The 25,017-nt window shown below is 50.5% G+C and overlaps 1 protein-coding gene across 4 annotated transcripts; it reads left to right on the top strand.

Moving 5' to 3' along the window:
- Window positions 1-2,074: 2,074 nt before the first annotated feature.
- Window positions 2,075-24,719, top strand: ADNP (activity dependent neuroprotector homeobox). Of its 4 annotated transcripts, none has more exons than XM_063404166.1 (7): window positions 2,075-2,223; window positions 12,472-12,624; window positions 13,893-13,938; window positions 14,977-15,283; window positions 17,735-17,847; window positions 18,882-18,974; window positions 20,457-24,719. In XM_063404166.1, the coding sequence occupies exons 3-7, from the start codon at window positions 13,900-13,902 to the stop codon at window positions 23,571-23,573; spliced, it is 3,669 nt and encodes a 1,222-aa protein (XP_063260236.1). In that variant the 5' UTR covers window positions 2,075-2,223; window positions 12,472-12,624; window positions 13,893-13,899; the 3' UTR covers window positions 23,574-24,719. The 4 variants fall into 4 exon arrangements, with proteins under 4 accessions (XP_063260236.1, XP_063260238.1, XP_063260237.1 ...); XM_063404167.1 differs by lacking the exon at window positions 2,075-2,223 and adding an exon at window positions 9,885-10,648; XM_063404168.1 differs by lacking the exon at window positions 13,893-13,938.
- The last annotated feature ends 298 nt before the right edge of the window (window positions 24,720-25,017 follow it).

The following is a 25,017-nucleotide window of genomic DNA, read 5'->3' as shown; positions in this document are numbered from 1 at the left end:
TCTTTAATGCCAAAGCAGCAGCTTTGGGTTTGAAGTTTTGTGTATTTCCTGTTTTTTTAATTTACATTTTCACGTAAAAAAAGACTCTGTGAACTTCCTGACTCTTGTGACCACAGATGTGAAGATGCCATGGAAGCACGCAGTGAAACCCAGGTGTGACTTGCAGTCCCACTGAGCCAGAAAGCCTCAAGGCACCCTCAGAGACACAATAAAATGCCCCTAAATTCTTCATAAATGCTATTTCAGTGAATTGTGATAAACAGCATGTACAGATTGTCAGAGTACCAGTCACTTGAAAATTCAGGAGATCCTTAAGTTACATGAAGTCTAAAGAATTGGTGACAACTGTTCTCTGCTTCTATACTTCAGGCAAGGAATCAAACTTTCCTTTCTAGCACTGGAGGCTGAACTCCAGTGTGCCACTGAGCCAGAAAGCGAGGGAATGCTGAGGATGGAGGGAATTACACTTTATTCCATTCTCCAAGTGCTTCTGCCTTTCTGAAGTAACAAAAGTCATCCATCCCTTTCACTCCTAGAGGGCTTTTTTACTGTGCTATAGAATTCGTCCTCGTTTGTTGAAGAGATCCTGAGCAGTGTCATGATCCACCAGGAAGAATCACATGTGGGATCTTGTCCTGATCCAATGCTCCTGCTGCGAAATGGGACATGCAGTGCCTCTGCACAGGTGTGAACACACGTGCACAGGGCTCACCAGAAACATCACAGCCCTGCCTTTGGGTGTTAGCTTGTTGGTGTTGACCCAAAACGTGAAGGCACACGGAGGGATTCTTGGGGCTATCCTGTGCAGAGCCAGGAGTTGGACTCGACGCTCTTGGTGGGTGCCTTCCAGCTCAGCATATTCTGTGGTTCTGTGACGAATTCAGATTTCAGAGCGTGGCAGTGCATCAATCACACAGCTCCCGTGACGCCTCACGGAATTCCCTGATCAGTGCCATGGCAAGTCTGGCAGCGGTGTCCCCGCGAGGCTCCCACACGGCCACTGCCAGGCTTGGGCCAGGCTGCCAGGGGCTCAATGGCTCGGCTGGTGCCACCTCCCCGAGCACACGGCACAGGGCTGTGTGCAGACTGTTCTGGAATGGGGCTCCACAGCCTCTCTGGCACTGCCCAGGGCCGAAGTTGTGCCCCTGTGCAGGTCCCTGCCCGTTCCTCTGGTGCCGCTGCTGGCCCTGGAGCAGAGCCTGGCCCTGCTCTGCCCTTCCCTGCACACGGGGACACGCAGGCCTGAGGGCCTCTCTCCAGGCTGAGCAGCCCCAGCGCCCTCAGCCTTTCCGGGGCACCGAGAGGCTCCAGGTCCTTCAGCAGCCTCGCCACCTCCGACGGACGGGCACGGCAGGCCCGGGCCGCCTGGAGGCGGGGTCGAAGGCCCGTGGGGCCGGGGTGGCAAGGCGGGCCGGGGCAGGCGGGCCGGGGCAGGCGGGCCGGGCCGGGCCGGGCGCGGCCCTGAGGCGCCGCCGCACGAGGCCCGCGCGCGCTCCCGGGGCCGCCCCGCGGTCACGTGCGCGCTCCCCGCGGTCACGTGCCCCGCCCCGCTCGCGCCCCCGCCCCGGCGGCGGCGGCCCCTCAGGACGGGATGTAGTCCCGGCCGGGGGCGCGGCGGAAGGATCCCCGCGCCGGACCCAGCCGCAGGGCGCGGCGCCTCCTAGCGGGGCCGGGGTAGATCCCGCCGCCGCCGCCGCCTCCGCCGCCATGGCCGCGGCCGCCCCGGTGCGCCCCGTGGGGGCCCCCCCGCGGCGGGGCCGTGTCACCGCGCGGGGCCGCGGGCGCGGCGGGGCCGGTCCCGCCGGGACCCCCGGGGCTCCCCCGCCCCCCCGGGGCGCGGCCCCCTCCCCTCCCGCCGGACAATGAGTCCCGTATGCTAATGAGGGTCTGGCGTCACTTCCGCTCTTTCTCGGCCGCCATCTTGGCCCGGGCAGGCTCTGGGCAGCGGGACCCGGCTGTATTGTCTGAGGGGCCCGGGCGCTGCCCCCGCCCGCGCCCCCGCCCCGGGCACCCGGCCCAGTGACCGCCGCCCCCGCCCCCGGGGCCGCTCCGCACCGCCCGCCCCGCACACTGCACCCCCTCCCGTCATTTCCCCCTTTGTCTCTCCCGCGCCGCCGGCGGCTCCGCTCCGCCCGCCCGCCCCGGGACCGGGCGGCGCCGGGGAGGGTCCGGCGCCCCCCACCCCGCCCCAGCCCGCCCTCGCTGCGAGGAGAGCCCGGTCAGGTAGGTGCGAGCGCGGGTCCGCGGTGCGACCCGGGCGGGGACAGCGCCCGACCGCCCCCTCCCTCCCCCGGGCATCCCGCGCCGTGCCCGCCGCCCTGCCCGCCGCACCGGGCGTGCGGAGCTGGCAGCGGCCCCTCCCCGCCCGCACACATGTTGAGGAGCCCCGGCGGCTGCGGGCACCGCGGCGCTGATCCCTCCGAGCCGCCGGCCCCGGCCGCCTCCCTTTCCCGCACGGACGTGTCCCGGGCAGCCCGAGGGAGCGGGACCGCGAACCGCAGGCCGGGTCCGGCATCCCGGTGTGCAGCTGCAGCGGGCCCCGCCGGCGGAGTTGGTGCTGGAGCGGCGCCGAGATGCGATGAATGGGAGCAGCCGAGGGGACCCTGCCCGCGGGAAAAGGCGGGATCCGCCGCTGCCATCCCGAGCCGCATCTGCGGGATGGAGCGCCGCTGCCTCACCCATCCCTGCCCCGGGCTACGGTTACCGACACCGCTTTCTCAGACAAAGGCGGGAACACCAAACCGGGAGCCTCGCAGCCTCACCGGACAGATACCCCGGTGCCACGCACCCCCTTCCCCCGGCGGCTGCAGCCCGGGCGGGGGTTCCGAAACAAGTGACAGTGCGTGTGCCGTGCTGGGGTGTCCGCGCACCCCCGGTGGCCCCCGGCAGCGGCCGCGGGCGTGACACCCCGGCCCCCCCGAAATCCGCCGCAGCCCGGCCGGGGCGCTGCGCGGCGGCAGCCGGCAGGGGGCGCCCTGCGCGGCGGGCACCGCTGCGGCGGGGGAGGGGGCACCCACCGGGGCACCGGGGCCTGGCACGGCTCGGCTCGGACCGGGGACCTGTCACGGCTCGGACCGGGGGCCTGTCACGGCTGGACCCGGGGTCTGTCACGGCTCGGACCGGGGGCCTGTCACGGCTCGGCCCGGGGCCTGTCACGGCTCGGCCCGGGCTCGCGGGGCCCGTGGCTGTCTCGACTCTGGGCACGTGGGTGCAGCCCCCAAACCCCCGGTGTGGGGCGAGCCTCGAGGGGCTTTGTGTGGGACCGCAGGGCAGAGGTAACTGGGCGCTCCCAGGTGCTGATGGTCGTTGTTTGTTGGGTGTATTTAAGGCGTTTGGTAGCTGTCAAAGAAGTTTGCATTCCTTGTAGAGAAAGCCCCCTTTTTCTTAAGTTGTGGGGGGTTTCCTAGCTATGTTTCTGTTTATTTTTGCTGTTGTTTTCTATTTCTGTTCGGAGGTGTGAGGTAACGGAGGCAGAGGATTCCCGCCTGTCAGGGTAGCATGGAGCCACCTTAGCTGGCTGCTGTGCAGCTCAGCCCTGTGTGCCCCAGCAGGGCTCCCTCCTGCAGGGTCTGCTACTCGGGAAAACTTTCACTTCAGGACTCTGCGAACTCATAATCACAAGTTGTCATCCTTCTAGGTGAGAAAGATGGATCAGTCTGCTTAAGAAACAGAAAAGCCTTTTCTTTCTGCTTTTAATAACAAACCAAACCAAAGCTTGGTTCTTTTGCAGATGTGCAGTTACAGATGTTGGGCAGTAATTTGATATCAGTAGATGGACATCTACCATGAGACGTGCTGAAATCTTAAAAGAGACAACAGAAGAGAAACTCTTGTTAAGAGAATTGCACCAGATGCTGATGGGGTGTAATATAATGATTACCTTTTCAGAAGATTATTACAGCAAGTACTTCTGACTTCAGTCTAAATAAAGATGTCCTTTTTGACACACAACTAATAACGTGTTCTCCAAAAGTGATACTAAGCTGGTTGTTTTTGCACTGTTTTTGGTGGTTGGCTGCCCTTTGCTCAACTTGGTCTTAGTTCTCGTTCAAGAGTGACTGTCTGGTATCCAGTAGGCCTGAGGTGCTCCCAGGGGACATCTCTGAGATCACTGAAAACTGATATAGTTTTAATGCCCCATTACTAAAAAGAACTTTTCTGTTGTGAAGTGCTGGTCCATCAGGCAGGTTTGTAGAAGGCATCTCTTCAGGTTACCACTATTTGTGCTTCAGGGTGTGTTGTCGTGAAGAGCCTGAAGTTCGTTTGTGTTGGGCTGTGGGAGGTGGGTGCTGTTGGATGTGCAGGAGGTGAGGAAGGTGAAAGGTGACTCCTTTGCCTGTAGGTCAGACAGACAGACAGATGTCAGGGTTGGGAATGAAAAGTCTTCAAAGGAGAGGAACTTCCTGACTGTCTTGGAAAGTTCATGCCCTGCGGTGTTGAGCATGAGCTGCACAAACACAGCCCCCAGGGAGGTGTGTGTGCTCCTCAGGCTGAGAGCAGGACTCGATGGGTTTCTGTGTGTGTGGGGCACAAGTGCTCCCTGTCACACAGAGGTCCCTGTGAGTGCCACACTGTGGGTTAGGTGTGACCTCTCATTTGTTGGTGCTGCCCGGGTCCTGTGCTGTTCTGAGCTGCTGGGAGCTGCAGGGAAGTGCAGGACACGTGTTCTGGGGCAGGTGAGTTGTGCTGCTCACACACTGCAGGGGGAATAATGCGTGATTATTCCCAGATCAGCTTCACTGCTCTGTATTAACATAAATACTGAAAGTAAACATTGAAGTTTAAAGTAGAATTCCTGGAATACAGAAACATATCACAATCTTATCAGTAGTCGCAAGTCATACAGTCCAAATGTATATTTTATAGCTTGTTATTGAGACGGTAGCTGATTTGATTGATGCACAGAAAGAAATTGAAACAAGTGATTTTGTGGAAGCAAAGACGGTGCTCCTGGGTTAATGTGTTTCTTTTGAGGTGGCTGCAAATAAGATTTAGCAGCTTAATAGGAAATGTATTAGGGTGGTTTTTGTGGGGTTTTGTTTTCAGAAAGGGAAAGTCATCTTTGCTCCACTACTTGAGATGTTTAAGGGAGACAGAATTCCGTTGGGAATGAACAAAGCAGCATCAGATCTGAGGAGGAGCAGTTTGAAGACTGTAGGAGAGGTGCCAGGAGAGGCAGGGAACAGCTCTGGGTCTGCAGCTGCTCATGTGTTCTTTCACAGGTGCCATTGGAGCTGCTCTACCTGCGTGAGCAAAATTGAGGAGTTTTTAGAAGTTACTGGTTCACCTGAGTTTGTATATTAATAATGCTGCATTTAGTGGGATTATTTTCTTTAAGGTGCATGCAACATGCTTGTTTAACAAGGCAACAGCTGACTATGCTGGCCTGTATCTAAACAAGCATCACACCATTTTTTGTTATATTGAGTCAAGAGCTGCTCTGTGCCCAGATTTGTGTGTATATATATAGGGTATGGTTCCTATGAGCATAATTGTAACAGCATGATTTTAATGTGGAGATAGTTCTGCTCATATAAATAAATCTGTTGCTAGAGGTGTTTCTTGATAGTGTAAGAGATGGAGATGACAATGAAAGGTGCTGCTCTGAATCTCTTTGCATTGGAAGAAAAGGAACCCTTGTTGATGTTAATTTAGTTTTATTAAAAATAAATCCTGTACCTTCAGGATATGTGGGAGGTTTGTTTTGCCTCACCTGACACATTTGGGAAGAATGCCCTTGCTTTCCTAGGCAGGATGGCCAAACTGGCCTGTTCCTTTTGAGCTTTCAGGAAGAACTTAGGTGTGGTTTAAAAATCAGATGGGTGTTCCAGATTTGAATAAAGGCTTCTTCAGAGGGTGTAACTCCTGTTTATCTACCTGAGGGCCTTGTGCCTCAGGGCAAGAACCGAATTGTTCAGGGCTTCACTGCAGCTCTGGTGTCAAAAGGCAAAGAGGAGCTTGTATTTGTGTCTCTGATTTCTCATGTGAATGAGGGTTGATGGTTTGGAGTAAGAATGGAGTAAATACCATTTTTTCTGCAGTGAGTCACTTTCAGTTACCGGCATTTATATCCTTACTGTTATGTTTGGATTCTTTTTAAGGTGGCATAAAAGATTATTTAGATGAAAACTGAAGGTGGCTGCTGAGTCCAAGGCCCATGTAATCGACCCTGTGGACACATCCCACCTGCAGATGTATGCAGATCACATGGAAATATCTTTCATTTAATATCTACTTCTCAAGTAGTACCTACAAGAATTTACAAGAAACAAAAATAAAGCAACTGTGTCAGCAGCTGTTCCCTGGGGGAGCACTCCAACTCCTCCAGCCCTGCAGGTGGAGGCAGGGGCCTGCTCTCAAGCCTGCCTTCACTGTTGGCTGTTCCTTCCCTGCCCCAGCTCCTCTCCAGTGCTTTCTTTCACCCTGTCCTCCCTTTCCTGTGCAGTGATTCCTGATGGGACTCAGGATCTCACAGTTTGTGCTCGTGCTGCAGCTGGGCCAAGGAACCTGTTGGTGATGCAGCTTCACAGCAGCAACAGTAAGGGGACAAAATGGCTCTGGAAGTCTACGTGGGCAACAGAGTGGTCTTAAAATGCTTTTTTCACCTAAATAGTCAAGCCCAAGTTTGTGATCTTCTCTTTAGTTTTGTTTCCCCATTGCTGCTGCTGTGAAGCCCTTTGCCTGTAGAAGGTTCCTGAGGCAGATGGAGGACAGCAGTAGCTGAGGTGGACTAACGCTGGAATGTAGGCAGGGATTGGAGCCCTGGGGAGCTGTGCTTAGGCAGAAAGGGAGAGAGGTAAGAAATGTGCAGTGTGAGACTGGTCTGGAGCTCTTGTTTACAGCCTTTCCCCGTGTTGTAATGGCAGCGTTTGTGCCTCGCGTGTGTGAAGTGTAAGGCAAGGGAAAACAAGCAGCACCAGCCTCCTTCAGTGCCTATTTTTACCCTCGGAAAACTCAGATGCAGCCAGTTGGCGAGATCCCTCCAGTGTGTGATGGATCTGCTGTCTGAGACAGCGTGGATTGGCGGGGCTCTGGATGAGCTGGGGAAGGGACTGGTGTGCTCTTTTGTGAGCTGGTTTGTGCTGCCCCTCGTACACAGCCGTGCCCCTGGCTGCTGAGGGCACAGCAGGGCTGCTCTGTGCTCTGGGTGTGAATACCCGAGTGGGTGTGAGTGTGTCAGTGTGTGTTTGTCTGTCAGTGTGTGTGTGCCTGTGTCAGTGTGTGTGTGCCTGTGTCAGTGTGTGTGTATCTGTGTGTGTCTGTCAGTGTGTGTGTATCTGTGTGTGTCTGTCAGTGTGTGTGTGCCTGTGTCAGTGTGTGTGTATCTGTGTGTGTCTGTCAGTGTGTGTGTGCCTGTGTCAGTGTGTGTGTATCTGTGTGTGTCTGTCAGTGTATGTGTATCTGTGTGTGTGCGCCTGTGTCAGTGTGTGTGTATCTGTGTGTGTCTGTCAGTGTGTGTGTATCTGTGTGTGTCTGTCAGTGTGTGTGTGCCTGTGTCAGTGTGTGTGTATCTGTGTGTGTCTGTCAGTGTGTGTCTGTCAGTGTGTGTGTGCCTGTGTCAGTGTGTGTGTATCTGTGCCTGTGTCAGTGCGTCTGTTTGTCTGTCTGTGCCTGTGTCAGTGTGTGTGTATCTGTGTGTGTCTGTCTGTGTGTGTGTATCTGTGCCTGTGTCATTGTGTCTGTGTCACTGTGTGTATCTGTCTGTGTCACTGTGTGTGTGTCACTGTGTGTGTGTCACTGTCTGTCTGTCTGTGTCACTGTGTGTCTGTGTCACTGTGTGTGTGTCACTGTGTGTGTGTCTGTGTCACTGTGTGTGTCACTGTGTGTGTGTCTCTGTCTGTGTCAGTGTGTGTGTGTGTCAGTGTGTGTGTGTGTGTCAGTGTGTGTGTACCTGTGCCCGTGTCACTGTCTGTCTGTCTGTGTCAGTGTGTGTGTGTGTGTCAGTGTGTGTGTGTGTCAGTGTGTGTCTGTGTCAGTGTGTGTGTGTGTGTCAGTGTGTGTGTGTGTCAGTGTGTGTGTGTGTCAGTGTGTGTGTACCTGTGCCCGTGTCACTGTCTGTCTGTCTGTCTGTGTCAGTGTGTGTGTGTGTGTCAGTGTGTGTGTGTGTCAGTGTGTGTGTGTGTGTCAGTGTGTGTCACTGTGCCCGTGTCACTGTCTGTCTGTCTGTCTGTCTGTGTCACTGTGTGTGTGTCACTGTGCCCGTGTCACTGTCTGTCTGTCTGTGTCAGTGTGTGTGTGTGTGTCAGTGTGTGTACCTGTGCCCGTGTCACTGTCTGTCTGTCTGTGTCACTGTGTGTGTGTCACTGTCTGTCTGTCTGTGTCACTGTCTGTCTGTCTGTCTGTGTCAGTGTGTGTGTGTGAGCTGTGGGGCAGGGCGGGGGCTGCCCGCGGCTGCCCCAGGGCTCGGCGGGTGCCCAGCCCTGTGTTTGGGTGAGGGAGGAGCTGCCGTGCCCCAGTGCTGCGGCTGCACAGGGCCCTGCTGGGGCTGGGGACACCGTGCTGGTGGCAGGAAACGTGACTCCCGGGCAGGGCACTGCCTGCACTCCCAGTCTGATCAGTGTAATCCAATCATAAATTACGTGTATATTGACTATTTGCTTTGTTCTTGCACATTTTACAGTGACTACTGTGCTGCTTTGTTTAATTACACAAATGTTTTTGTGAGCTTTGGGTTGAAAATTTTAAGGTGATTCTTGATTTATTTTAAATGTAACTGCTCATTTATTAATCATGCTTCTGTTTCCAAAATTATTTTTACTCTGGGATTGTTCATGCTTAGCTACAGTCTGGATGAGGATTATTTTGGAATTGTAGAGCATATTCATGCAGCCTTTTTTCCTGATCACTGAAGTGTGGATATCATGGTGTAAGCAAATAATATCCTTTGTGCTTCAATGATCTCCAGTCTCGATTTCAAATTTCTGCAAGATGTGCAGGCTTTATTGCATTTCACACCAAAATCTTTCAGAAATAGCCCTGAACAAGCCTGGCTCTCACATTGAGGATGTGTATTGAATATTGATTCACCTGCCCATGTTGCATGCATATAAACATTTATCTGTGGAGGTCTTGAACAGTCACAAAAGATATTCTCTAAGATGTCAGGAGGTGTGCAAGCCTGGTTCTGGAGCTGTGAGTGCCTCTAATTCACGCTTTCCTATGCCCTAGAGAATGGACATGATTTCAAAGTGCTTTTTTCAGAATGCACTGGAGGTTTCCAGAGTTGATGTGGCCTTTATCATGTGTGTTGAAAAGATCCCTCCGAAAATGTGAAAACATCCAGCTACAGCTACCGGCGTTCTTTAACACACCTCAGCCTACATCATCTAAATCAGAGGAGCCACCAGGAGTTCCCAGCAGAGCCTGGGGAAGCAGTTTGTTCATCACAACAGAAATAAGGAGTTGTGGTTCCAGAGCAATCAAAATTTGACCATTTTGTATTTCACATTGGGGCACAGAGATGCCACAGTGCCCAGGGCTCCTCCTGCTGAGGCGGAGTTGATGAGGAAACAGTTAATTCCCGCTCAGTTTTGCAGTGAGTGTCCACACCCACCAGATGGAGCTTCGGGCTCCAGTGGAAAATTCCAGAAATTGAGCAAGAATGAGAAGTGTGTGAATGACTTAGGAGATCCCTGTCTGCTGGGCTGCAGAAGGTGCTTTTTTAGCCTTTAAATAAAGAATGAGTGGAGACTGAGGCGAATCAGCCTTACTGATTCCTTTCACTACAACTGCCTTCAGTAGTTCTTCCTTGGATGGGAAGTTGGGAGTTCTTAATACAAGAGTCAAGCTGAGGCTAGGCAGCAAGCCCAGACAAAAAGGTATAAACCAGAGTTTCATAGACGTTTGCTGAAAATTGCCAGTGAAACAGGATGTTAAAAGTTTTTAGTCTCAGAATTTCCTCCCAAGGAGAAGGTGGTTTTCTCTAGTACCACATTTTAGATGGACTTTTCTCCTGAGGCCATGTTTGTGTAGGCTGCCCCAGAAGTGGTGTGAAATGGTCCTTTTGTTTTGACACACGACTTGAAACTGGTTTTGGAAGTTGCTGATCTAATCTGTGAAGTGGTTTTTAATATTTTTAAATCCTTGGCTTTTTGACAAATGGGCTGTTAACAAATTGCCTGTTTTCCTGTGAGGGAGGGCTGGAGTGTGTCCTGTGCTCAGTGAGGCTCAGGTCTCGCAGTGCTCTGTCCAGGTAGCAGCCTGCAGCTGGGGATTTCCATCAGTTCGATAACCTCAGTTGTAAAGCTGAGGTTTTCAGGGGCTTGTGTTGATTCCTCTTTCATGTGCCCCATCCTGGTTTGGGTACAGAGGCGAGCAGGAGGGCAGGGGCTCGCTCAGAGCCGCTGCAGGCTCTGCTCCCCAGGTCCCCGCTGGAGCTGAGCTGCTCCTGGGCAGGAGGCTCCTGCTGCGGGGGGCCCTGGGTGGAAATGTCGCTGTTACGAAACAGCTCCCTCCGGGATTAGAGCAGATTGCAAAAGGAGCCCTCGGTTGTCTGGCATTTCAGATGTGCTGCTGAACTGCAAATCTCATTACCTTACAGGAGTGTGGGTGCACAGCCCTCCAAAACTAGGCCAGAAATGCTTAAATAAGGAGAAAGGGAAGAGCCCAGTGGAAGAAAGTGAAAATGCTCAATGTCAGCCAGTGAGAGGTGTGTTGGAATAGACTCTTCAATCACTCCATATGGGGAGGAGAGAGAATTAATTGCAACTCTTACTTTCAAGGAAACTCTCAGTAGTTTCTGTTCTCCCAAATTCTCACTTCTCTCTGATACTTCTGCTCCTTTTTTGTCTCACTTGCTCACTCTTCCCTGACATAACCCTTGTCCTTCCTGGCTGTCACTGTTCCTTGCTCGGCTGTCCTGGAACTGTCAGGTCCCAGAGTCCCAGGGACAGGCCATCACTGTCCTCATGTGAATATAGAATATTCTGCACCATCACACCAAGAGCATCATTTAACCTGCATACACAGAGAGGCAGCTTTGCTGTTGCTGTGGGAACCGCAGGTTCACTTTCTTGCATATTTTCCCTGTATTTTAAGAGATTTCACTCAGTGTTGTACTACCAGCCTTCTCTGCAGATCTGTTTCATGGCTGGCTTTTAGAGCATGCTATGAAAGGCAGTTTGCTGGGCAAATTGTTAAGAGTTACCTTGCTTCAAAAGCAGTTGCACTGGGGAAATAAAAATATCAAGAAGCAAAGTCTTGTTTCCTCTCGCCCAGCAGCACACAGCTCTGATGGATGGAATGATTCTCTGTTGGGCTGTTAGGTGTAAACCAGTAACTTCTTCAGCTTGAAATACTCACAAAATGTGGGCTAAAATCGAAGGAATTTGGATAACAAAGTAAGAAGCATGCCAGATGCTTGGGGATCCTTGTCAGCAGCACAGATCCTCAGTGTTTCGGAGACCCAGCATGGGATGAAGTACTTCCCTGAGCTCAGTATCATCAGCCTGATGCAGTAATTGCCACTGATCTGCTCTTGAGGCTGATAGGTCCTCACCCAGAAGTGTGTTTGCTGCAGGGAGGACTCCCTGCGAGAGAGTTCATTTGGACTTGAGAGACACAAAGGGACACAGTCTGCCTTCTAGTCAGAAAATAACAAAATAACCCATCATCCATCCTTGCATGGCTGAAGGGATGAGTGATGCTCTTGTTAGAGCACATGCAATAGTCCAATATTCAGTTTGCTGCCATGTGAAGTGTTTTAAGAATGTTGTCTTTTTTAAATTTCTTAAAATGTTGTAGTGTCTTGTGCTGGAAGTGTCTTTGCCAAAGAAAAGTACCTGTACTTCAAGCTGTGAATGTTCTATCTGAATAATCAAGAGATTAAAATCTAACAATTTATGTTGCCTTATTCTCTGGCAGAGTAATTATTTATGACTCAACAAGTTTTGCTTTTATAAACTTTAGATTTGGTAGTTTCAGATTTCATGGTTCTAAAGTTATGTCCTGTGTTTCCTGTCTGTGCAAGACTGGCTTTCTATCCGTGGGTGATGTCAGCAAAGTGTGATCACATACATGCCATTCCCCCAAACCTCTGCCAGTCTGAGTCTTGAGTGCTTCCCAGAGAACTGTGTGTCCCCTGTCTGATGTCCCATGGTCCTGTGAGGTGGGAGCTGTTGGGATGGGAGCCTCCAAGGGTGGTGGCAGTGTCCCTGGTCCCCAGTGCAGCAGTGCTGGGTGCTGGTAGCTCAGTGAGGTGCCCTGGGTGAGCCTGGCACTGCAGAGGATGGATGCAGTGTGAGGAGGAGCGTTCCTGGCCCCTGCACTGCTGGGTTCTGAGCCGGGTACCTGAGCTGGAGTCTGAGCTCTGCAGCGTTCCCGGCAGTGCCCCCAGCATCCATCGGTGGCTGGAGCACAAACGTGCTCAGCCCTGCAGCACAGCTGCCCTGCAGAGGCACGGCTGGGGTTTGTAGCTGTCTGTCAGTGTGAGAGTGCCCGTGTCACATCTCTGCTCTCTGTTTTGTCCTGCAGGATATGAGCCTTCCCCTGTGCCCCGGCGCTGGGCTGCCCCAGGGGCTGTAACAGAGCCCTGAGGGGCCTTCTGCAAGGAGAATTGGCTTTGGAGGCTTGTGCTTGAAACTTGTCCAATGAGTCTGGGACGCCCAAGCACCATTCATTTTGGAGGTAAATGCCTCATCAGAAGCACTGCAGAGATGGGGAGGAGTAAAGATTTTCATTTGGCTCAGTATGGGCAAAAAGTAGCTGCAAGTTTTGACTGTTCACTTCTGAGCTTTGGACGTCTTGAACTTAAAGGAACACACAACTTGGACTCTAGAAAAACTGAGAGCTTGGGGGGCTTTGGGTTCAGTCCCTCTGGCAGCTTCACTGCAGATTAATTGGCTTCCTGGTTTCAATTTTTCCCTCTTCTGTTGGTTTCAAACCTTCAGAGGTGAAAGTGAAAGCTGGTTTAGACTGCAGGAGAGATGACTGCAATGCTGAACAAATGGGGGAAGCCCTCTGACCTGGGATAGAGGAGTTCAGAGAGGTGCAATTCAAGTTGGATGTCCCTTTAAGTTATTCCTTGGAATATGATATGATTTATTTCAATCTCAAGTTAAATGTTTGATTTTGGAAATTCAGCTGAAACGTTCTTTATTAAGGTATTTTCTATCATTTGTCTATAAACTGATCAGTCAAAGTGGGCTGTATAAAGGGAGGGAAGAATCCTGTGAAAAAATAAAACCAAAGGGGGAAAACCCCCCAACAACAACCCATTCAAAAACAAATGAGAGAAAATACAACAATGACAGATTGAAATGTTGGTACTTGCCTTGGGTGGGGGAGGGAGAATCATTTGCATGATGTGTTTCATTTGCAATTTACTTCACGTTATTGTTATTGAAGTTGAACCAGGTTACTGATAAAACTGTAATGATAATGTACACTTACAAAGTTAATGAGTGAAGTTTGCTCTAGTAAACAGCAGTAATGTCCTGGCAGCCAGCCCGCAGAGAACTGAAACTGTGGTACAGATTTGCAGTGTCTGGGTTGCACTGAGGATGCTGAGCCTGAGTTCCCGGTGCTTTTTGATTTTAATGCCAACTGTTACTGAGACATATTTAACACCCAAACCCAGGCTGTCTGGTAGAGAGCTACCCTTTTAATGAAGTAATTTTTAGCATAATCTGCATTTTATGTACTAATTTGTTGCCACACTGCATGAATTTTTTTGATTATGGTGTTTGACTCTGCTGCAGGCCTTCCCTTTAGCGTTATTATGGATATTAAGAAATTTGGGGTTGAATTATTGGAATGAAAGCCATGGGATCATGATACAGCCCGAACAAAGGCAATGGACCAGAGTAGAGGGTTTAAGTGTGTGGGGTGGGTTGTACTGTAGGGGAAAGGAACAGCTTTTAGAATAAGGGTTTGAAACATTGCTTTTTCTGTAGGAAAAAGATGGAGTATTGCATGCTGGGAACAAGTGCTTTCCATAAGGTAGCTAAATTTTCAAAGTACATTCATTTAATTTTTTTTTAGGCTCTGCTTAAGTATTGTAATCTAGTAATTTTGTCCTTTCTGCAGTTTTCAATTTGATTAGACCTCTGCAAATCTTTCTTCAAAATTAACAAAGAACCCAACCAAAAAACTCAAACCTGGCCTACAACTGCAGTTTGACATTTCTGAAACATTGCTCAGTGTGTGCAGAAAAATTTCTAAAGGTTATCAATAATAGTATAAATTCTTCCATGATTTCAAAATTGCAGGTACTAACACTTATATTTGAAAATGTGAATGTGTTGGGAGACTACAGAGAAATGATCAAAAGCAAAAACAACTTAAGTGTAGTCTCCATTGACACCTCTTTAGAAACAAAAAGCCCCAAGCCTCAAAACACCAACCCCAAGAAGCCCCACCCGGCAGGAGTGCTGTCAGCAGAAATTCCAAGTAAATAATCTCTTTTTTTCCCTTTGTTCCTGTGAATAGCAAGACACAACACACTTGGAGGAAGTCTGGGTAGATGAGTCAGGACTTATTTCATTAACTGCAGTTAAATGTTTTGGCCAGGTTTCCCCAGGAAACAAAGCTTACACAATTTTTCAGATTGTGGCTTGTCTCCTAATCCCCCCTCCCTCCTCCCAGCCGAGAGGGCCATTTTCACCAAACTGGGTGGAGGTGGAGGTCTCCAAAGGAAAGAAAATAGAGCACCTTGAAGTTGGATTTGATTTATCTCTGCAGGAGGAGAGGAGACAGGTTGGGAGGTCCCCGAGTTCCCTCCACACCTCTGCCCACGCACAGCAGGAACAGCAGCGCCGAGGGGCTGCCACAGGCTCTGGGGACAAGGAGCTGCAGGGAGGGGACAGAACTGTCACTGCCACTGCCCAGCCCGGGTCACTGCCCGGCCTGGCCTGGCCCAGCCCGGGGGGAAGAGCAGGAGCAGGGGTTGCCTGGACTGAGTGTGTGAAGTGTGGAGCTCCAGATGAGGAGTTGTGCATGTCTGGAGTGCATTATCCCATGGATGCAATGTTGTTGCAGGTACAGCAGCAGCTCATGATGCCCCGTAAAGCTTTTCTTTCCCAGAAAGAAAAGCAGGCTCGTGCCAGGGAAAGGGATATGTTAAAAAAGAGGAGGAGGCGACAAGACTATCTCAAAAGAAGCGTGGAGCCGCAGAAAAACACCGAAACAATAAAATGGCACAGGGATGATGAGAAGAGGAGAGAAAATGAGCAAGTTAAGGACAAAGATATCAAGAAGCGGTGGAGACAGGATGAGAGAGAACGACGGAAGAATGTGGATGCTATGAATTGGCACAGGGAAGAGGAGAAGAGGGAAAATGAGCGAGGTAAGGACCAAGAAGGCTGAGAACCAGCAAAGAAAGGAGAAGGGGAGAGGGCACGGAAGGGATGGACCTTGTGAAGCAGCACAGGATGATGAGGGGGAGAGGGGGAAACAGAGGAAGGGCAGTTGTGTTTTATAAGCATGCACAGAAATAATAGCAAATAGTATCTTTTTGTTTAAAATTTATTAAAAATCTACTTAAATGAACTAGAGTTCTTACCCTGCTGATTATTTTAATGAGAAGATTGAGCTGAGTGTGTCTGAACTCTCAGTCACGATTGGACTGAACAGGATGGGCTTGCACCTTGCTTATGCAAATGTCTGTTTTGCACTTGTTCACACCTAATGCTTTGTTCAACACTGTAGTTGGTAATTCTGGTTGTCGGATCACCAAAAAGCTCAGGTTTTCTCAGTCCTCATAATAGGAATATATGAGAACATTAGGAAGGGAAGGGTCAACCTCATGTGCTCATAAGAGAAGGTAAAACTTATGCTTTATTTCATTCTTTTTAATAATGCTCCTAAGGGGCTTGTAATTGCATCCGCAGTTTTATTTGAGGTCAGTTACTTAACAAAAGTTGAACGGAAGTGTAAATTTCATGGATTGCTTTTAAAAAACATTCAGCTCAAGAGGTAAGAAGAGGAAATGAGAAGACATTAAAAAGAAATTCTTCCCTGTGAGGTCCTGACAGGTATCCCAGAGAAGCTGTGGCTGCCCCTGGATCCCTGGCCGTGTTGGACGGGGCTTGGAGCAGTCTGGGATAGTGGAAGGTGTCCCTGCCATGGATGAGCTTTAATCTCCCTTCCCTCCCAGGCCGTTCCATGGTGATCCTGTGGAGAAATTCCCTCAGTGCAGGGGGGTTTGCTGGAGTGGCCTCTGAAGGGCCCTGGGCAGCTCATACAGGGCTGGGTGCCTGAACAGGATGGAAGGCACGGGGCACTGGGGGCTGTTTACAGCCTTGGGGGATTCCATGGCACCTCTTACCTGGGGCATCAGAGGGGGTCCTGACAGGGCCAAAGTGCAGCCGACCCACTGGAGAACTGAGATTTTAGTTGCACTAAAGTAGAAAGAGCTTTTGCAGTGTAGAGACACGTGCAGGCTTTCTGTCCTCTGTCATCTCTAAAGATGTGGCTGCTGTGGGGTTTGGTGTTTCTGTCTCTGAGGGCAGAGACCTTCTGTGGGGGCAGAGTGCAGTGCTGGGGCTGCACTGGCACAGGAGTGGAGTGAGGAAAACATTCACTGTTGCAAATGTGAAATGAGAACTTGGAGTGTGGTGCTTCTAAGTTAGTCACCTTCTGCCCTTTCATAGCTTGTCTTTTCTGCTTCCATTTGGCCACTGAATTATTCTAGGAGGCAATACCTGGCTGTGGACAAGACCTTTATGCTGGGAAGTGCACAAACAGAGCAAAGGAAGGTTCCAGATTCTGCTCATAGTCACTGTGCTTCCTTTGCTGCTCCCTTGTGACTGGTGCAGTCAGTTTGTGTGCACACACTGGACATGAGTGAGGGCTCTGGGATCTGCCTTCTGAGGCTCCTGAGATCCAGCCTGGATATTTCTAGTCAGGGTGTTGGGGCTGGTTTTAAGCAGTCATTTATTCATTCCACCCAGCACTTCAGTGTGGATTGATGTGGTCAGACATGCTCCAGGTGTCTTCCCTTAAACATCAGCTTTTGGTCAGATAAAGGATGCCTCATTTCCAGCAGCATTAATGGTAGATGATTATTTGAGAGGCTGCTTTTATGTCCGCATCCAAGGAGGTGCCAGCAGTGATGTTTACATTACAATTGGAGTTAGTTCCTGTAAATAGAAATGGATGGAGATGCTAAAAGCTTTTGTTGTAGTTGCAGCCTGTAATAATATCAGAGTGTGACTCTCCACTCACTATTATCAAATAGTCAGACATTCTTAAATAAAATGAGCTGCATTTGCCTAAGGATGAGGGGGTTTGTTACAATTAGGTGAGTTGGACTCAGCTGTCCAGCAGAACATGCAAAGTGAGGGTGATGTTAAAAGCTGACATTTAAAGTTCAGGTTTCAGGTGTGAAGATCCAACTCTATCCTCTGTTAGGATGGGTGGTGATAGGAAGATCCAGGGAATTTCATGTCTTTAAAATTTGACTGAGGCTGGCAGAGGCAGGAAGATGCTGCAGACAGAGCAGAGATGTTGTTTTCAGGTAGTTGTAGATAATTGGCTTTCTCTGAGTTTCTGTATGTCGTGGTACCTGTGGCATGTTCAGCTGTATTAGACACAGGAGCTCAGAGAAAGCATTTGATTCCTTTGGTGAAGAAGTTCAGTGGCATTTTGAAATCAGCTGTTTGATATCAAGCAGTATTTTGAGACTTGTGGCTGACTCAGGGGGAATGAGGCAGAATGACTGATAATTAAAAATGCAGCACTATCAGACAAAACACATTTGACTTAAACCTTTTCTCTTACTCTTCTTTTCCAATAGAAACTATGTTCCAACTTCCTGTCAACAACCTTGGCAGTTTAAGAAAGGCCCGGAAAACTGTGAAAAAAATACTTAGTGACATTGGTTTGGAATACTGTAAAGAACATATAGAAGTAAGTATGGCACCTCCAAGGGTTAGAGCTGAAATGCTCCAGAGTTAGGGGCACAGGGAGGTATTTGTGTATGCTGAGATTTATTTTTAGACCTGTTTAGGTTCCACACAAAGTAGGAATCAGTTAGAAACTTGAGATATAATGTGCCTGTAAACATTGCTAGAAACATTAGTGGCTACTGAAGTCCAGGAATGCTGGAAGAAGCAGGAATGGTGTGGGATGTTGGGGCAGAAATGGTTTTCAGAAGTGTTTGTGCTGCAGCAGGTGCTGAGGTTACAGAATCACCTCCGTGCCTGGGTCAGTCCTGCAGGGGAGGGGTGTTTGTGCTGCTCTTCTGGGAAAAATCCATCACCATGGCCTTGCCTGTTCTTTCAGTGTCTCTTTGAAGAGCATTTGAGTGAGATGTGTAAGAAAGAAATGCCAGTCCTTCCTACTTGCAGAATGTGTGGAGCAAGTCTCATGTTTAAGAGGAGAACTCTGAACTGGGACAATGTTACTTGTAGTATTCATTGCAGTGGAAGTATTATTTTTGAGTCTTTATGTGCTGCTGACTTCATGCTAAAGATATGCTTCATAAGATAAATTTTTTAATAAGAATTTGGTGTCTTGGACATCACACATGTCTGACTTTAGAAGCTTCCTGTGTGAAATTAATTAAAAGCCAAACAAAACCAATCAAACAAAATAAATACCACAGCACCACCCCCAGAAAAAGCAGCTGCAAAACCCCAAACCCACACATCAGTGTGGGAACACTTTTCTCTAGGATTGCTTTTGGAATGAGATGAGTTTGTAACGACAGTGTTGGGTTGGTCAGGAGTGGTGAAGACATCCTGCAGGTGTTTTGTGATATGGAGAATATTCAGAACTCTCCCTCTGCCAGGAGGTGCCCCCAGACTCCCCCACTGCCCCGAGTGATGGTCTCTGCCTTGGCCAGCAGCACCTGGGAGGGTGCAGGAGTGCTCAGGGATTGCTTCAGGGAGCCCTTGGGCCTTGCTTCTGACTGTCCTCTCTTCCCATCTTCCCTTCTCCAGGATTTTAAGCAGTTTGAACCTAATGACTTTTATTTGAAAAACACTACATGGGAGGATGTGGGACTGTGGGACCCATCGCTTACAAAAAACCAGGTTGGTAAGAGTTGACACTGAGGCTGGAGAGGGGTCGTGCTGAAGGGCATTTCCCAGACATGCCAAGAGCTTTTCCTGCAGTTTTGCTCACGGATTTCCAGGTGTTGGCAGCTCAAGGGACAGCAAAAAGCTGTGTGCTTTTTTCTGAGTTTTGTGAAGTTGTTCCTGGTGTGTATCTCAGGAGCCTGAGTGGCCAGTACTGCAGAGAGGATGGCTCCTTGCTCAAGTCAAACAGCTGCATGTTAGGAGCCCATTCCCACCTGTTCCCAAGCCCAGCACAATTTCACCAGCCCTCTGGCAAAAGGATCAACAACTTTATACAACTGGCAGCGAGTCTTCTGCCTTTTCTTAAATGTTTTATTGCTGGTTCCCATCCCTCCCAAAGCTGTTTCATTGGACACTCTCTGCTGCTCAGTGCAGGTCTCTGTCAGTGCTGCCCTGGGTCCCTCAGGCTGTGTCCCACATCTGCTTTGGGCAGTTCCAGTTCTGCACAGCAGCTCAGTGACACAGGCCCTGCTGCTGTGATGTTTCTGAGCCAGTGGCACAGGAATTCTTTAGTTGAGTTGAGCCAGCAGGGGAGGAAATGATGCTGCTGGTTCCAACAACTGGTGTGGGCTGCAGCAGCCTCTGCTGGGGCTGTGGGACAGAGTCACCCAGCAGTGACAGGTGAGAAACCTCCCTGCCAAGGAATCCCTGTGTGAGCACCTCAGAGCTCAGGTTCTGCTCTCAGAAGAAACTGGGACCCATCCTGTGATGGATTCCTGCTGTCAGTCTGAAAATGACCATTTAGTACTCTCCTGCAGGAAATCCACTGATGTTCCCTTTTTCTAGGTAACCTAGGGTTGGGTGGAATTCCCAAATTCCTTTTTGTTCCTTGTTCGAGATTGATTTAAAAATCAGGTTTGTGCTTTGATCACAAGGAGGAGGCTTGGTGGATTTAAGTGCTTGTATAGCCTGTGTCTTGGTAAGCTTACATCCTTTTGTTCACCAAAACAAAGTTTGGAATTCCATCTTTGCTATTAAAGCGTGTAATGGATAAAGACACTGAAATAGCTTAAGTTATAGGTCTGTGTTACATCTGTAAAGTTTGGCAGATTCATGTGGGCAGTATCTCATCTAGATGCAGTCTCATTTCCTCAAACAGTTCTGCTTAGCTCTCCCCCAGAAAAGGGGCCTTTTCCTGCAGCTGCAGGAGGAGGCCTTGTGTGACTGATAGGGAAAGACCCTTCTGACTCAGCCTCACCTGCCAAGGCATGGTTAAACCCTGGAGGGACCCCTTGGCACTCACCTCATGGTGTTTGTGTGACCTTTTTAGGGCCTGGTTTGCGGGCCACAAATGGGAGAGAAGTGAACTGAAGGTTTGAGACAGTGGCAGGGGGCTCATGAGTATTGTTTAGAAAGGCTGTGTAGAGAATGTCACGGGTGTTATTTTGCTGAGAGGTGCTGTTGGATATTTAGTGTGTGCTCTGTTCTCTGTTCAAGGACTATCGGACAAAGCCCTTTTGCTGCAGTGCATGTCCCTTCTCCTCGAAGTTCTTTTCAGCCTACAAAAGCCACTTCCGGAATGTTCACAGCGAAGACTTTGAGAACAGGATCCTGCTCAACTGCCCCTACTGTACCTTCAACGCGGACAAAAAGACTTTGGAAACGCACATTAAAATATTCCATGCTCCCAATGCCAATACACCGAGTGGAGGCATCAGCACTTTCAAAGACAAAAACAAACATGAGAGCCTTAAACCCAAGCAGGCTGACAGTGTGGAACAAGCTGTTTATTACTGTAAGAAGTGCACTTACCGTGACCCGCTCTACGAAATCGTTCGAAAGCACATTTACAGGGAACATTTTCAGCACGTTGCTGCTCCTTACATAGCCAAGGGAGGTGAAAAGTCCCTCAATGGTGCGGTTCCGCTGAGCGCCGGTGCCCGGGAGGAGGGCGGCATCCACTGCAAACGATGCCTTTTCATGCCGAAATCCTACGAAGCTTTAGTGCAGCACGTGATCGAAGACCACGAGCGCATCGGGTACCAGGTCACGGCAATGATAGGTCACACCAACGTGGTGGTGCCGAGATCCAAACCTTTGATGCTCATAGCTCCCAAACCCCAGGATAAAAAGCCTGTGGGGCTCCCTCAGAGGATGGGTGCCCTCTCTGCTGGCAGTGTCCGCTCGCTCTCGTCACAGCAGATAATGAACAGACTCACTATACCAAAGCCCACGTTAAATTCTGCGGGAGTCAATATGATGTCAAACGTTCACCTACAGCAGAACAATTACGGGGTTAAATCGGTACCCCCCAGTTACGTGGGTCAGCCAGGGGGGCGGCTCAGCCTCAGTGGCAACGCGCCTGTTTCTCTTTCCCAACAATCACAAAGCATGAAACAGTTTTCAGCGAGCGGCAATGGAAGGCCTTACACTCTGGGAGGGGAGCAGAGGTCCCAGGCCTCAGGCAGGTACTCGCTGCAGTCTGCCAACTCCTCCTCGCTGTCGTCGGCGCAGCTCAAGCAGACGTCGCTGTCACAGTCCCAGGCAGCGTCCAGAGCTCTGGGTCAGTCTGGCTCCAAATCCCCCGTGGCTGCTACAGGACCTTCCGCTGTCAACACCTCGTCCACGCAGAAGTGGAAAATCTGTACAATCTGCAACGAGCTGTTCCCCGAGAACGTGTACAGCGTCCACTTTGAGAAGGAGCACAAGGCCGAGAAGGTGCCTGCGGTGGCCAACTACATCATGAAAATCCACAACTTCACGAGCAAATGTCTCTACTGTAACCGCTACCTGCCCACGGACACGCTGCTCAATCACATGCTGATCCACGGGCTGTCCTGCCCCTACTGCCGCTCCACCTTCAACGATGTGGAGAAGATGGCTGCCCACATGCGCATGGTGCACGTGGACGAGGAGATGGGACCTAAAACTGACTCCACCCTGACCTTTGATTTGACGTTGCAGCAGGGCAGCCACACCAACATACACCTCCTTGTCACCACCTACAACCTGCGCGACGCTCCCGCCGAATCCGTGGCGTACCACGCCCAGAACACCCCCCCGGTCCCGCCAAAACCGCAGCCCAAAATCCAGGAGAAATCTGACGTACCCCTCAAAAGCTCTCCGCAAGCAGCAGTGCCCTACAAAAAAGACGTGGGGAAAACTCTGTGTCCTCTGTGCTTTTCAATCCTGAAAGGCCCCATCTCTGACGCGCTGGCGCATCACCTGCGGGAGAGGCACCAGGTGATTCAGACGGTTCACCCCGTGGAGAAGAAGCTGACCTACAAGTGCATCCACTGCCTGGGCGTGTACACGAGCAACATGACGGCCTCCACCATAACGCTGCACCTGGTGCACTGCAGGGGCGTGGGCAAGACCCAGAACGGGCAGGACAAGGGGACATCGTCGCGCCTGGGCCAGGCCCCCGCGGCCGCGCCCGTGAAGCGCACCTACGAGCACATGGAGTTCCCCCTGATGAAGAAGAGGAAGATGGACGACGATGACTCCCCCTCTGCCTTTGAGGAGAGGCCTGAGGAACCTGTAGTTCTAGCGCTGGACCCCAAGGGTCACGAAGATGATTCATATGAAGCCAGGAAAACGTTTCTTACAAAGTATTTCAATAAGCAGCCCTACCCCACTCGGAGAGAGATCGAAAAGCTGGCGGCCAGTTTGTGGCTCTGGAAATCTGATATTGCGTCTCACTTTAGCAACAAAAGGAAGAAATGCGTTAGGGATTGTGAAAAATACAAACCTGGGGTGCTGCTGGGCTTCAACATGAAAGAGCTGAACAAAGTCAAACACGAGATGGATTTTGATGCTGAATGGCTGTTTGAAAACCACGACGAGAAGAATTCCAGAGTCAATGTCAGTAAGACTGTTGATAAAAAAATCAACTTAGAAAAAGACAATGACAGTTCCTCAGACAGCTACGAAAACCTGGAGGAGGAATACAGCGAGAGCCGCAGCCCCTTTGGCCAGCACGTGTCTGACAGGGGTGGGAAACCTTCGTCCGACAGCACGGTGCAGAACCCCCCGGACAGCATAGCCAAGGAAATCCTGGAGGAAAACACCCTACAGCCGCCAGAGAAGGCGGAGCAGAAACAAGAGGAGAGCTCCAAATACCAAGAGATGATTGCTGCTGAAGAGCCAACCAAACTGGCAGGTGAGGTTTCGGATAGTGAAGGTGACCAGGATGATGCAGTGGAGTGGAAAGATGGAGCTTCCCAGTCTGAAAGTGGGCCTGGCTCCCAGCAGGTTTCGGATTTTGAAGATAACGCACTGGAGGTAAAACCAGAAGTGTGGACAGATGAATCTTCCCAAAGCGAAGATGCCGGGAGCAGTAAACCCACTGTGGAGGCCAAGGGGGGTGGATCTGAAAGCGACGAAGAACAGTCAAAGTGGAAGAATCGTTCCTATGGAAAAGTAGAAGGGTTTTGGTCCAAGGACCAGTCGCAATGGAAAAACGCCTCCGAGCTGGAGGAGAGCCTGGCCAGCGAGCAGATGGAGTGGCAGAGCAGCACAATGGACAGCGAGGACGGCGGCTTCGGGGCCGTGGGGGCCGAGCCCATGCACGGCAGCCTGCCCGGGGTGGAGCTCAGCAGCCAGCAGGCGTGAGCAGCCCTGCCTGGGCACTGCTGCCCTGCCCTGGGCACTGCTGCCCTGCCCTGGGCACTGCTGCCCTGCCCTGGGCACTGCTGCCCTGCCCGGGCACTGCTGCCCTGCCCTGGGCACTGCTGCCCTGCCCGGGCACTGCTGCCCTGCCCGGGCACTGCTGCCCTGCCCTGGGCACTGCTGCCCTGCCCTGGGCACTGCTGCCCTGCCCGGGCACTGCTGCCCTGCCCGGGCACTGCTGCCCTGCCCGGGCACTGCTGCCCTGCCTGGGCACGGACACGGCCGCTGGCCGGGGCTGGGAGCGCTGCGGGGATGAGCACAGGAACTTCATGTGAAAACGGACGCGCTGCTGGCTCCAGAATGCACACAGAGAAAAGCAGAGGATTATTTTATCTGTGTTTGCAACCCTCCTTTCACCTTGTCCATGTCGAGTTGTGTCTTTCCAAGAGGCCCCTCTCTGGCAGCGCCGTGCCGGCGACCCGGTGCCCTGTATAGCAGACTCTGGGGAAATGGAGTTTTCATGTATCATTCTGAATAGTTGAAATGTATATTTGTACAGTCTTTTAGACCTATTCAAGTGAAGCTTATGGAACTGTTCTTGTGTACCCATCATAGATCTGTTTCTCTTTTTTAGTGTTGCCCTGCTGTGTAATAAATGCTGTATCTAGTTTCCCTAGCAAAGCTTGAGACTGCTCTAGTATCAATTTTGACAGACTTAGTTTTTGCACATAACCTTGTACAATCTCCAACCAGAGGCCAGCAACATAAAAATATATCTGGGCTCTGTTGTATTATAGAATTTTCTTGTTCTGAATATCCTTGACATGACAACTGATGACAAACATATTTCAGAGCCATTTTCTGAAATCTTTTAAGCTAAAAAAGAAAAATCACATGCAAGAAACAAGTTTGCAGCTACTAATTTTGACACCTTTTAGATCTGTATAAAAGTGTATTGTGTTGAAGCAGCACACTGAGGCAAAGTGCTGGGTTTGGATATTTAGTTTTATCTTTAGTTAACACCAACAAGGTGTTGTATTCATTTATACCATCTAATATATGACACACTGTTGTAGTATGTATAATTTTGTGATCTTTATTTCCCTTTGTATTCTTCATTTAAGCATCTAAATAAATTGCTGTATTGTGCTTAATGTAAATATTTGCTTTATTACATGCAAGTGCTGCATTCCTGGTTGGTAAATCCCACCTCACTCTATTCATTCCTTCTTTTTGACCTCTTTTTCCAAGTGCTCCCCAGCCCTGCTGGGGCCTCTCTGTTTAATGCTTACTGAATACTTATCTCCTTCCAGGTTATGGAGAACCTACAGAGTAACTGGGGCTGTGTTGTTCCTGTTCAGAGCTGTAGAACAGTTATAAATAGCGTTGTGCTGGTTTGCTTGTTCTGCCTCCTGGGGAAGGGAGGTCTGGGAATTCCTCGCTGGAT

This window comes from Prinia subflava, chromosome 8 (genome assembly GCF_021018805.1).
Source record: "Prinia subflava isolate CZ2003 ecotype Zambia chromosome 8, Cam_Psub_1.2, whole genome shotgun sequence".
NCBI lineage: Eukaryota > Metazoa > Chordata > Aves > Passeriformes > Cisticolidae > Prinia > Prinia subflava.
The sequence above is the reverse complement of the archived record's forward strand: the minus strand, read 5'-3'. Positions and strand labels throughout refer to the sequence as shown.

Excerpts from the sequence above, each read along its gene's own strand:
- ADNP (XM_063404166.1), top strand. The coding sequence starts at position 13,900 with ATGGAGTATTGCATGCTGGGAACAAGTGCTTTCCATAAG. Across the intron at positions 15,284-17,734 it reads GAAGAGGGAAAATGAGCGAG|AAACTATGTTCCAACTTCCT; the intron begins GTAAGGACCAAG and ends CTTTTCCAATAG. Across the intron at positions 17,848-18,881 it reads ACTGTAAAGAACATATAGAA|GATTTTAAGCAGTTTGAACC; the intron begins GTAAGTATGGCA and ends TCCCTTCTCCAG.